The sequence below is a fragment of the Callithrix jacchus genome, chromosome 4 (genome assembly GCF_049354715.1).
Source record: "Callithrix jacchus isolate 240 chromosome 4, calJac240_pri, whole genome shotgun sequence".
NCBI lineage: Eukaryota > Metazoa > Chordata > Mammalia > Primates > Cebidae > Callithrix > Callithrix jacchus.
The window spans coordinates 103,600,271-103,614,579 of record NC_133505.1 but is presented as its reverse complement, the minus strand read 5'-3'; the positions used below and the strand labels follow the sequence as shown (position 1 = coordinate 103,614,579).

General features: G+C 35.1%; 1 protein-coding gene across 23 annotated transcripts in view; it reads right to left on the bottom strand.

Moving 5' to 3' along the window:
* LOC144582184 (uncharacterized) overlaps positions 1 to 14,309 on the bottom strand; it is a 1,185,294-nt gene that overhangs the window by 782,563 nt on the left and 388,422 nt on the right. For all 23 annotated transcript variants that reach the window (XR_013534406.1, XR_013534408.1, XR_013534407.1 and 20 more), the window contains one exon: positions 6,774 to 6,879. Coding sequence is in view for 5 of the 23 variants with exons in the window: in XM_078369864.1 (XP_078225990.1) it covers positions 6,774 to 6,879 (106 nt within the window). In the remaining 18 variants the exon portion in view is untranslated. The remainder of the gene's footprint in view (positions 1 to 6,773; positions 6,880 to 14,309) is intronic.

Here is a 14,309-nt window from a genome sequence, read left to right as displayed (position 1 = left end):
ATTATTTTTCATTTCTTTTTCATCATAGGTGGATGGTAGTGCCATTAACCAAGATAGGATCGATAGCTGAAGGGTAAGTAAATAATCTACATATAATAATACCTATTATATAATTTATATATATATATATATTTTAGAACATAAAATGTTAAATGTTAAAATGTCACCGGTTATATGAAAAAAAATGATTCAATAGGAAGGTATAATATTTTTCATGGTTACACTATCACCAGCATTGTAAAATTAGGAAACTAATTTTAAATGAAAATGGGTCCTAAACCTCAAGTGCCACAAGTATCCCCTTAAACCCTTGAACCTGCCCTTCAGCTAAAGATCCTATCTTGGGTAATGGCACTCCCATCCACCTATGATGAAAAAGAAATGAAAAATAATATGTATTAACATACACACACACACACACACGCGCACACACACACACACACACACACACATTAGAAGCAAGGTCTCACTCTGTCAACCAGGCCACACACAGTGGTGTGACCACTGTACCTCCAAACTCTTGGGCTCAGGTGGTACTCCCACCTCAGCCTCCCAAGTACCTGGGACTATAGGCATGTGCCATCATGCTCAGTTAATTTTTTCATTTTTAGTAGAGACAGGGTCTCACTATGTTGCCCAGGCTGGTCTCAAACTCTTGGCCTCTATTGATCCTCTTGCCCTGGCCTCCCAAAGTGCTGGAATTACAGGCATGAGCCAATACAGCTGGCCTTAAGTCAAACTTGAGATGATAAATTTAGTGTACTTTTAAAATTTATTTATTTGAAAGTCAGTTACTAAAATCTATATGTAAATATTAAGACATTAACAATGATTTTTTTATAAAATGACAATTTATAACTGTATAAACTTATGGCACAAAAAGAGATGTTAATGAGGAACACTTAAATCGAGCTAGTGAACATATCCATCACCTCAAATACTTAATATTCTTTTGTGATAAGAACATTAGAACTCTCAGCAATTTTGAAATGTGCAATACTCTATTATTAACTATATTTTTATAATATTAGGATTATATAATTTTCTTTTTTTTAACAGTTAATATATCTTTTGAGTTTTTCTCATGAAATTCTTTTAAGTTTTCTTATACAATAGATTTTTTTGGAATTCCAGTTTGAATGTCTTACTAGCATTGTCCAAAATTCTTAGTAAAATAGCTCCAGGATTATTAGAACAAATAAATTGAAGATGGCAGAGCATAAAGTTAACTACTTTTGTATTGTGAAAACCTAGTCAAAATAATTTCTGTATTATTTATTTTTGAAGAATGAAAAAAAAAAGGAATGAAGAAGAGGAAGAAAGAGGAAGAGGGAGAGAGAACAGGAGTGTTGCTTTATTCTAAAAATGGGTATTGAAAACCTCTTTTATGCCAATAATTGTGCTTAGTAATGTCCAACCAATATTTCATTTAAACCTGTGAATAGGTGTGATGTGGTACTGATAAGAGTGTATTTTTTGTGTATTTAAAGTGGAGAGTTCTATAAATATTTATTAAGTTTACTTGTTCCAGATCTGAGTTCAAGTCCTGGATATCCTTATTAATTTTCTGTCTCGTTGATCTGTCTAATATTGATGTTGAAGTCTCCCACTATTATTGTGTGGGAGTCTAAGTCTCTTATAGGTCTTATGTATCTGGGTGTTCCTGTATTGGGTGCGTATATATTTAGGATCATTAGCTCTTCTTGTTGCATTGATCCTTTTACCATTATATCTTTGTTGCTTTAAAATCTATTTTATCAGAGGCAAGAATTGCAACTCCTGGTTTTTATTTATTTATTTTTGCTCTCCATTTGGTTGGTAAATCTTTCTCCATCCCTTTGTTTTGAGTCTTTGTGTATCCTTGCATGTGAGGTGGGTCTGGATGCAGCATACCAATAGGTTTTAGCTGTATCTTTTGATTGGAGGATTTCATCAATTTAAATTTAGGATTACTGCCATTTGATGTTAGCTGGCTGTTTTGCCCATTTGTTGATGTAAATTATTCATTATGTTGATGCTCTTTACTTTTTGGTATATTTTTGAAAAGCTAATACTGGTTGTTCCTTTCTATGTGTAATGCTTCTTTCACAAGCTCTTGTAAAGCAGGCCTGGTGGTAATGAAATCTCTGAGTACTTGCTTGTTCATAAAAGATTTTATTTTTCCTTCACTTGTGAAGCTTAGTTTGGCTGGATATGAAATTCTGGGTTGAAAGTTCTTTTCTTTAAGGATGTTGAATATTGGCCCCCACTCTCTTCTGGCTTGTAAGGTTTCTGCCAAGAGATCTGCTGTAAGTCTGATAGGCTTCCCTTTATGGGTAACCTGAGCTTTCTCTCTGGCTGCCCTTGGTATTTTCTCCTTCATTTCAAGTTATTGAACTTCAAGAACTTCTAGATATTGAAGATTGGAGCTGAACGAGATAAAGACTCTTGCTCTCAGGGAGATTACATTCTAGTGGGAGGGCACAGACAATGAATAAGTATATAATTGAACACATAAATAGATAGCAATGAAAATATTTTAAAAACTTATGTCCTATTCTTATTGTCCTTACTCTTCTCAGAAGCTCATTTTTCTTCCTAGGCTATAGGAGTAGGTTTGTAATGGGTCTCTCCTGTATCTCCATCTTTTCTAGTCCATCTGCCTCACTAATATTCTCAAGTTATGATTTAAATATTACATTTCTTAGCTTAAAACCTTTAACATTGCCCTCTTGGATACTTCATACAGCAAAAATACCTTAGCCCAACATTCAGAATCCTCTAAAAAATGGGATCAACCTACATTTTCTAGCTCTTTCTTCAATAGAAATATAGTAAAATATATCTATACAACTTAGAAATATAGCAATAGAAATACAGGGAAATATAGCTGTACCACTTAGTTCAATCGATGAGTAAAAGTTTATCTTGCTTGCTGGGGTGGGAATGATATGAAAAAGAAATGAAAGCATGGAGAAGAAGAGGAAAAGACTAGAAAATAATTACTTTAAGAATAAAATGTTAAGATCTCCTTAGAATTTTAGACAAATTATTAACACATTAATTTGACATTTTTTCTTTAGTATACATGTATGGAGCCCCTGCTATATGCCAAGCACTGTGCTAAGTCCAGCTCCTTGAAGGCAAATATTAAGTCTTATTCATCTTTATAGAATAAAACTTAATATTTGCCTTCAAGGAGCTGGAGCTTTGTGAGAATAAGATAAATAGATAGTCAGGGAAAATGTACTAAGTGTTGTGACAGAAGGATCTGTAAAGTGCAACTAGAGAACTCAGGCAGGAGGCTCTGTAAAGGTTTCAGGTGAATTAGCTCTTCTACTGAGAAAACAGCATGAGTGCTGAGAAAGGCAGGCCTTCATGCTTCCAGAGCATTTTAGGCCTCTTTTACTTGCATATATTATGGTGATAAATTGATAATATTTAATATAGTATTAATGTCACACCCTAGAAGTATCACCATCTTTTGTATATACTGATTTAAAATATTTCACAAACTTTTGGTTAAACATAAGACAGTAAATGCATGTTGTTATTTATTCCTCATCCTTGAAAATCACACTAAAACTTATAAACCCTTAAGGATGAAAAGGAGAGAAGAAGATAAGTTATATCAAAAACATTAATAAATGTTATAATGTAAATGGATAAACAGTAACTGCTTAGCAAACCAGATAAAGCTGAAGCCTCAATCTGAATTGAAGAAAACCAGTAGGTAACTGCCCGTTTTACCTCAAGAGCCCAAAGAGATCTTCCCTTCAAGCTAGAGAAACTGAAAGACCCAGGGAATACATGCACATAAAGATTTAGACTCTCTCAATTAAAAAGCCATGTTATCACTTTATCATACTAATAAACTACACCTATCAAGATACCCCATTATAAAGACTTCCCAAATAGTTATTTGGCTCATACTCTTAAATATAGAGAAATAGTCAAGGATCCCTCAACCTGTGGAGAAATCTAACATGAAAGAGAAAAACCAAAACATAGAATCTGGAATCTGAATGAGGTTTCTGGAGAGAAAGCCAGGTTTCTGGTGAGAAATACTAAACGTGGAAGACAGTGAAGAGAAACTTTCAAGGTTTTTAGGGTAAATTATTTCTATTGTAAAATTGAATAGCTTGCCAGAGGATAGATCAAGTGCAATTACAGAAGAAAGATATTCTGGTATATTCAAGTCCACAAAAATTTACTTCCTCAGTATTCTTGTCAGGAACTTTCTGGAAAATGAACTCCACTGCCAAGTTGACAGTAAGAAAGACATCAGGGAAGAGAAGGACATCAGGAAAGAGAAACAGATCACCAAGAAAGACATCAGGAAAGAGAAACAGCTCAGGAAAAAAATAAAGGGAAAAACTCAGATTGGTGGTGAGGGCTCTAGAATGGACACCTTCAGCAAACAATAATGTCTAAAAATATTGAAAGTAAAACCAATTCACTCAACATAGATACGGTTATCAAAACTATGAACACCTGCAGAAGGGAAGCTCAATATAGATGATGTATTCACATGGAAAAATGGAGAGGACTGAAGAATAAGCACACACATTATGAAAGGAAGAAAATTTGAAAATTGAAAAAGGTAACTCAGTGTGTTCAATAAAACCTGTTAGAAAGGAAACTCTAGGAAAGGAAATATTTAAATTCAACTCCACTGACAACATTTTCCTAATTGATTTATTTGAAAAGTTCCTGATATACACTGACATACTTCTTCATTGACAGCTAGATTATGTAGAAAGAGTTTTTGCTTGTTGGAGATGTCATTGGTACCTTACTCTAAATACTGAAATAAATGTCATTGATGTGCCTCTCTCTTAAAAGTTGTGACAAAAAGTAAGAAAATGAATTGCCATGTTTAACTATCCTCCTAAAGTTAAGACTGGCTGAAAATTAAATGTTTTACCAAAACTACAAGGTCCCCCGAGACTCCCCAGAAGTCTTACAATACAACTCATGCTACTTTCAGTGGCTATTCCCTGCAACAATCTCTAATTGGTATGTGTAATAAAACCTAAGCTATATAAGTAAAACAAGATTTTGGGGGAAACTTAATGATTTTTTTTTGAAATGGAGTCTCACCCTGTTGCCCAGGCTGGAGTGCAAAGGCATAATCTTGGCTCACTACAATCTCAAACTCCGAGATTCAAGTGATTCTCCTGCCTCAGCCTCCTGAGTAGCTGGAATTAAAGGCACCCGCCACTATGCCCAGGTAATTTTTGTATTTTTAGTAGAGACAGGATTTTACCAGGTTGGCCAGTTTGCTCTTCAACTCCTGACTTCAGGTGATCCACCCACCTCGGCTTCCCAGAGTGCTGAAATTATAGGCATGAGCCACTGCACCTGGCCCAGCATTCTTAATTAAAACTAATTATGCCTGTAATTCAAACATGAGGTCAGGAGTTTGAGACAAGCCTGACCACATGATGAGACCCCATCTTTATTAAAAACACAAAATGAGCCAGGCTTGGTGGTGCACACCCAATCTCAGCTACTCAGGGGACTGAGACAGAAGAATCACTTGAACCCAGAGGTTGAGGTTGCAGTGAACTGAGATGGCACCATTGCACTCCAGCCTGGGCAACAGGAGTGAAACTACACCTCCAAAAAAAATAATAAAAAAAATTAAAAAGATAAAAATAAAGAATACTATATTTTCATTCCTACAGGAAAAATCTGCAAGGGTAAAAAGAAACAGCTTACTCTTAACTTCATTCTAGGCTCACCTCAAACCTTCTCAAATCACTTCAAACTTACTAGCCCATGAATTAAAAACTTCATCAGGAAGCCAGGCTGGTTTAGAAAACTGACCATCCACTTTGGGCCAATCTAAAGTGGAGAAAGAATATTATATTGCGGGCTAGGAATGCCTAATAGGTTCAGTGTCCAGTGAACAAGTGAAATGAATTTATTTATTAAAAAAAGCTACCTCTTTTTATCAAATGAAATTTCTTTAATTTACATTAAATTAGTCAAAGTATGCTTTTACCTGATTTTAATAAATTTAATAAACTTATTCAGCCCCCTTCCTGTTTTCAAGAAACTAAGCAAATGCTCATCAAAGAACAATGAAAACTCAGTAATTAGCTCAAAATTTATAAGCTTGTATCTGAAGTCATTATCTGAATTCCTATAAATGAAAATATTAAAATTTAACTTTAATATAAAACTTAATTTTTCACGAGTGGGAATATCATCCTCTCTTCGAATTGACCCACCCCTCCAAAACAAGAATAACCATTGTAACAATGCTTACATGGTTCAACTATATACAATGTCAAAATTAGTTTTCTGAGGTATTAAAAGTTATCACTTGTGTATATAACTACCAGCTTCACTAACAAGCTTTATCAAGTTCTGGATTTCTTTTGGTATGATAATAACCTAACCTAAAGAGGCAGAGAGAAGGATCCTAAATATGTTACCAACTTAAAATCGAGTAAAAGTGGTCCTAGTGTACACTGGGAAAGTTTCATATGTAAAAAAAATATATCATCTATCATTTGGTAGTATTTAAGCTATTTGATAACTACCTTGGAAAAAAAATTTTTTTCCTCTCCAAGTTAAAATTCTTGTATTTTATTTAAAGTCATGTTCATCAAAGCCTTTTCTGGGGCAAAGAATGAGCCTACACAAATAAGACAACTCCAAGAAAGGTATCTTCTAACATCTTGACAACAGGGTGAGTTCATTCCAATACACCATTACAAAATCGTTTTTTTTAAAAACCCTCATCAACAGTAAAATTGGCCTCATTATTGCAGTGTACTCACACTTTTTGTGCACAGGTCCAAGACATAAGAAGTCAAAACCACCTCTGACGTCTTCTGACAGATTGGAGATGAACCAGATTCCACAGGTTGTACACGCCAAGGACATCTAGAAGCCCAATGACAAAAAATTAACATCTCCAGATTCTGTCTGTGCAGACACAGGAGCAACACAGATTTATAAACTCTGAATGTATCATCAAGATAATTAAGTCAAATGCAGCTTTGTTCTCTTTCAAGATTTCATCAAAAATAGCATCATATTCTAAAAATTGGGTTTCATATATCAAAAACTAACAACTCCTTTGTAATTTGTTTATGTTAGCCTTGGTTTTTATTTCAAATGGGACAGAATCTCAGACAGGGTGTTGACTTTTTATGGAGCTTTTATTCAAATATTTTGTGAATTTTATAGCTAGAAATTTAACTCATTTGTGGAAAGTACATCTTAAGGTCATCTGAGCCAAGCTTTAGGCAAGTGTCACCTGGGTTGAAGTTAAATCTCCTAAACGTAAAATAGAGCTAAAACTATCATCTGCAACTTGGGGATATTAGGATGAAATTTAGCACAGTATCTGACACATAGTAGTTTTTAAATGTGAGGTTTATCTTTTAATTATTATTCTCATTTATTCAAAATTTACATACTTCTAAAAACTAGCCTTTTTTAAGTAATGGAAGCAGTTATTGTAGAAGATTGCTCCACAGTCAAAAGAGGAAGGCAGGACATTTTAATGGTGAGCAAAAGAACTTTCAATGATCTCAGGAAACTACCTCAAAACCTACAGCAAAAGTAATTACCAGAGTCTCCAGAAACAAAATTAAAACAATTCTATAGCACCATGTCACATCTCATAAGGGTAGCAAGACCACATGTTAGGTGCTGCACTATATCCTTTAATTCCCTCTCCCTTATGCAATGTCACTGTATGAGTACAGCAGATGCCTTAGTTCTATCTCTGCCTGCTTTTCCCACAAATTAGGGCCAAAGATAGTGTCTATGAGACATTTGTTTGAAAATGCAACCTTGGGAAGTATGATCAAGAGATAAAAAAAAATGAAATCAGATGAGGATGAATATAGGCTACTTAATACAATATATATTCACTTCATCTGATTCTCATCTGATGAATACTCATCTGTTGAAGTAAATACATATCATTCCTCAATCTAATGAAGTAAATATATATTATATTAAGTAGGCTATATTATCAAGTTGATGTCATTATGAGAAACTGGTTGTTTAATCTAGTCAGACTTTCTGAGAAACCTTTTGAAACTGATTTCAGAACCATGTCTCCAGATAAAGAAAAGAGAAAGCAATAACTCATAGTTTCTATTCCCCAATGGTCAAGGATCACTCTGTATGTTGTTACTTTTCTTGCAATTCTTAGTTGTTCATGAATGACTGTCAAACAGATTGCTAAAGGTGTTCTCATGCCATGTGTTGGTGAGAAACTATTAGTTTGAATCAGTGTGGAATAAATCAAAGAATACATACAACTGATAAAAACAGCCATAGTTGAAATAAATGTCGAGGATTTAAATGATGCAAAAGAGTTTGACATATAAGAGTCAATGTAAGATACCACATTAATAAAATGAAGCTGGCAAACACATGATCATCTCCACTGATGCAGAAAAGGTATTTTACAAAATACAACATCCTTTCATATAAAAACATTCAATAAGCTGGGAATAAAAATAAGTTCCCCAAAATGATAAAAGGCATTTGGGGAAAATCCACATTATATTCAAAGATAAAGGAAGAAAGTGTTCATACTAAGATCAGGAAAAGACAATCATATCCACTTTCATCATTTCTGTTCAACATTGCCCTGGAAGCTCTAGCAATAGCAATTAGGCAAGAAAAAAAATGGACGGCATACAAATTGGAAAGAAGAAACGAAATTATTTCTTTTCAGAGATAGCATGATTTTATACACAGAAAAGTCTAAATAATCAACAAAAGCAATTAGAGCTAATAAGTGTGTTCATCAATGTTTCAGGATAAAGATCAACACACAAAATCAGTTATATTTCTATAAACTAGCAATTAACAATGTGAGAATGAAATTAAGAAAACAATTTTATTCATATCATCAAAAATAATAAAATATTTAGGAATTAATTTAACCAAGAAATTCCAAGACTCATATACTGAAAATTACAAAACATTGCTAAAAGAAGTAAAAAGGCCTAAATAAATAGGAAAACATTCCATTTCATTAATTGGAAGATTTATTATTAAGACATTAATACTATCCTAGGCAATCTAAAGTCCAGGTGCAATCCTAGACAAAATCCCAATGACCTTTCTTTGCAAAACTGGAAAAGCTATTCCTAAAATTCACAAAATAATGCAAGTAAATATATATGTACCCATCACTGGAGCATCCAAATACATAATGCAAATACTATTAGAGCTAAACAGAGAGATAGACACCACTGAAATAGAAGCTGGAGACCTCAACTGCCCACTTTCAGCATTGGACAGATCTCCCAAACACAAAATCAACAAAGAAACAATAGTCTTACACTGCAATAAACTTAAACTGCACTATAGAGCAACTAAACCTAATAGATATTTACAGAACATTTCACCCAATGGCTGCAGAATACATGTACTTTTCCTCAGCACATGGATCATTCCCAAGATAGACCATGTGTCAGGTCACATAAGAAGTTTTAAAACATTTTTAAAAATTGCAATAACATCAAGCATCTTTTCTGACTACATGAAATAAAACCAGAAATCAATAACAAGATGAATTTTGGATACTATAAAAAACACATGAAAATTAAGCAATATGCTCCTGAATGACCAATGGGTCAATGAAGAAATTAAGAATGAAATTGAAAAGTTTCTTGAAACAAATATTTCTATTTCAAATGTAAGCAAAACCTATGGGATACAGCAAGAGCATTACTAAGAGGGCAGTTTATACCTATAACTGGCTACATCAAAAAAGAGGAAAAACTTCCAACAAGCAACCTAATTATGCAACATAAGAACTAGAAAAGAAAGAATAAACCAAACAAAAATTAGTCAGAAAAAAAGAAATAATAAATATCTGAGAAAAAATATATGAATTTGAAATGAAAAAAATAAAAGATTAATGAATTGGTTTTTTAAAATGGTAAACAAAATAGACAAACCTTTAGCCACACTACATAGGAAAAAAAAAGAAAGACCCAAATAAACAAAATCAGAGATGAAAAAGGAGACATTACAACTAAGTGTAGAAATTCAAAGTATCATTAGTGGCTACTGTGAGCAACCATATGCCAATAAATTGGAAAATCTAGAAAAAATGGACAAATACCCAGACAAATACAACCTACCAAGATTGAACTGTTAAGAAATGCAAAACCTGAACAGATCAGTAACAACTACTGAGAATGAAGCTGTAATAAGAAGTCTCCCATCAAAAAAGAAAAAAAGCCCAGGACCTGGTGGCTTCACTGCTGAATTCTACCAAACATTAAAAAAAAAAAAAACTAATACCAATCCTATTAAAAGTATTCCAAAGAATAGAGGAGAAGGGAATACTTCCAATCTCGTTCTATGAGAACACTATTACCCTAATACCAAAACCAGACAAAAATACATCAAAGAGAGAAAACACTAGGCCAACATCACTAATCAATATTGATGCAAAAATGCTCAAAAATATACTAGCAAGGCAAATTCAACAATACATTTTAAAAATTATTAATCATAACCAGGTGGGATTTATCTTAGGAATGGAAGGTTGGTTCAACATATACAAATCAACAATGTGATACATTGCATGGACAGAATGAAGGATAAAAAAAAATAAGCATTTCAATTAACGCTGTAAAAGCATTTGGTAGAATTCAATACTGCATCATGATAAAACCCCTAAAAAATTGGTGATAGAAGGAACAAACTTCAATATAATAAAAGCCATATAGGAAAGACCCAAAGCTAGTAACACAGCAATAGAAAAACTAAAAGCCTTTCCTCTAAAATCAAGAACATAAAAATGATGCTCACTTTCACCATGTTATTCAACATAATACAAAAAGTCCTAGCTATAGTAATCAGACAAGAGAAAGAAATAAATGGCATCCAAATTGGAAATGAAATCAGATTATCCCTGTCTGTGAATGATAGAACCTTATATTTGGAAAAAACAAAGACACCACCAAAAAACTATTAGAATGAATAAAATTCAGTAAAGTTGAAGGATACAAAATCAACACACAACAATCAGTAGCATTTCCATATGCCAATAGCAAACAATGTGAAAAAGACATTAAAAAAGTAATGACAGAGAGAGTCTGCCATACAGAGGCGGGCCACCATTGCCAAGGCAGTTCTAACCACACCCATATAAACAGAACTGCAGGGAAGTTCTCACAGCATCAGGGTGGAGCCCACAGCAGCTCAGCAAGCCTCTGCAGGCAGACAGTGACTAGGCTGCCTCCTTGCTGGGCAGGCAGCCCTGAAAAAAAGGCAGCAGCACAACAGAAACTCATAAATAAATTCCTAACTCTCCAGGACAGAGCACCTGGCGAATAAAAAAGGGGGTTTATGAGTTCTGCTGCAGCAGATTTAGGGTACCTGCCTAGCAGCTCTGAATGAACAATGGAGCTCACAACTCAGCACTTGAGCTCCTATGATGGACAAACTGTATCCTCAAGCAGCTCCCTGACCCCCGTATATCCAAAGAGTCACCTCATAAAAGGACTGATCAGACTAACATTTGGCAGGCAACATTCTGGGACAAAGACAGGAGAAGAAGAAACTGGTAGCAACCCTTACTGTTCTGCAGCTGCTGCAGGTGATCCCCAGGCAAGTAGGGCCTAGAGTGGACCTCAGCAGTCCTACAGCAGAGGGGCCAGACTGTTAGAAGGAAAACTAAGAAACAGAAATAACTTCATCATCAACAACTTGGACGTCCACTCAGAGACCCAATCTGAAAATCAGCAACTACACAGACGACAGGTGGATAAATCCACAAAGATGGGAAGAAACCAGCACGAAAAGGCAGAAAACACCTGAAACCAGAACACCTCTCCTCCTACAAGGGATCACAACTCCTGAACAGCAAGGGAACAAAGCTGGATGGAGAATGAGTGTGATGAAATGACAGAATCAGACTTCAGAAGGTGGGTAATGAGACTGTGAGCTAAAAGAACATGTTCTAACTCAATGCAAAGAAACTAAGAACCTTGAAAAAAGATTTGAGGAAATGATAACAAGAATGGACAACTTAGAGAGGAATATAAGTGAATTGATGGAGCTGAAAAACACGAGAACTTCATGAAGCATGCACAAGTTTCAACAGCTGAACTGACCAAGCAGAAAAAAAGGATATCAGAGGTCGAAGATCAACTCAATGAAATAAAACGAGAAGGCAAGATTAGAGAAAAAGTGCAAAAAGAAATGAACAAAGTCTCCAAGAAATATGGGACTATGTGAAAAGACCTAATCTACATTTGATAGGTGTACCTGAAAGTGACAAAGATAATGAATCCAAGCTGGAAAATACTCTGCAGGATTTTATCCATAAAAACTTCCCCAACCCAGCAAGGCAGGCCAATATTCAAGTCCAGGAAATACAAAGAATACAACAAAGATATTCCTTAAGAAGTACAACCCCAAGGCACATAATCCTCAGATTCACTGGGGTTGAAATGAAGGAGAAAATGCTAAGGGCAGCCAGAGAGAAAGGTCGGGTCACCCACAAAGGGAAGCCCCTCAGACTCAGCAGATCTCTCGGCAGGAATCCTGCAAGCCAGAAGAGAGTGAGGGCCAATATTCAACATCCTTAAAAAAAAGAACTTTCAACCCAGAATTTCATACCCACCCAAACTGAGCTTCATAAGTGAAGGAAAAATAAAATCATTTGCCAACAAGCAAGGACTCGGAGATTTTGTCACCACCAGGCCTGCTTTACAAGAGCTCCTGAAAGAGGCACTACACATAGAAAGGAACAACCAGTACCAGCCACCCAATAACATACCAAATGGTACAGAGCATCAACAAAATGAAGAATCTGCATCAAATAATGGGCAAAACAGCCAGCTAGCATCAAAATGGCAGTATCAAATTCACACATAACAATATTAACCCTAAATGTAAACGGCCTAAATGCACCAATCAAAAAACACAAACTGGCAAATTAGATAAAATGCCAAAACCCATCGGTGTGCTGTATCCCGTAAACCCATCTCACATGCAAGGATGCACAAAGGCTCAGAATAAAGGGATGGAGGAAGATTTACCAAGCAAATGGAGAGCAAAAAAAAGCAGGAGTTGCAATTCTCGTCTCTGATAAAATTGACGTTAAAGCAACAAAGATCAAAAGAGACAAAGAAGGACATTACATAATGGTAAAAGGATCGATACAACAAGAAGAGCTAACGATCCTAAATATATATGCACCCAATACAGGAGCACCTGGATACATAAGGCAAGTCCTTAATGACTTACAAACAGACTTAGACTCTCACACAATAATAGTGGGAGACTTTAACACTCCACTGTCAATATTAGACACATCAACCAGACAGAAAATTAACAAGGATATCCAGAGCTTGAACTCAGACCTGAAACAAGCAAACCTGATAGACATTTACAGATCTCTCCACCTCAAATCCACAGAATATACATTCTTCTCAGCACCACATCACACCTACTCTAAAATTGACCACATAATTGGAAGTAAATCACTCCTCAGCAAATGCAAAAGAACAGAAATTAGAACAAACAGTCTCTCAGACCACAGTGCAATCAAGTTAGAACTCAGAATTCAGAAACTAACTCAGAACCGCACAACTTCATGGAAACTGAACAACTGGCTCTTGACTGTTGACTGGGTAAACCATGAAATGAAGGCAGAAATAAAGTTCTTTGAAACCAACGAGAACAAAGACACAACATACCAGAATCTCTGGGACACATTTAAAGCAGTCTCTAGAGGAAAATATATAGCAATAAGTGCCCACATGATAAGAAAGGAGAGATCCAAGATTGACACCATATCATCAAAATTGAAAGAGCTAGAGGAGCAAGATAAAAAAAACTCAAAACCTAACAGAAGACAAGAAATAACTAAGATCAGAGCAGAACTGAAGGAGATAGAGATACAATAAACTCTTCAAAAAATCAATAAATCCAGAAGCTGGTTTTTTGAAAAGATCAACAAAATAGACAGACGACTAGCCAGATTAATAAAAAAGAAAAGAGAGAATAACCAAATAGATGCAATAAAAAAACGATAAAGGGGAAATCACCACAGATTACTCAGAAATTCAAACCATCATCAGAGAATATTACAAACAACTCTATGCACATAAACTAGTAAACCTGGAAGAAATGGATAAATTCCTGGACAATTGCAACCTCCCAAGTCTAAACCAGGAAGAAGCTGAAACCATAAATAGACCAATAACAAGATCTGAAGTTGAGGCAGCAATTAAGAGCCTACCACACACAAAAAAAGACCAGGTCCAGATGGGTTCACAGCCGAATTCTACCAGACACACAAAGAGGAACTGTTACCA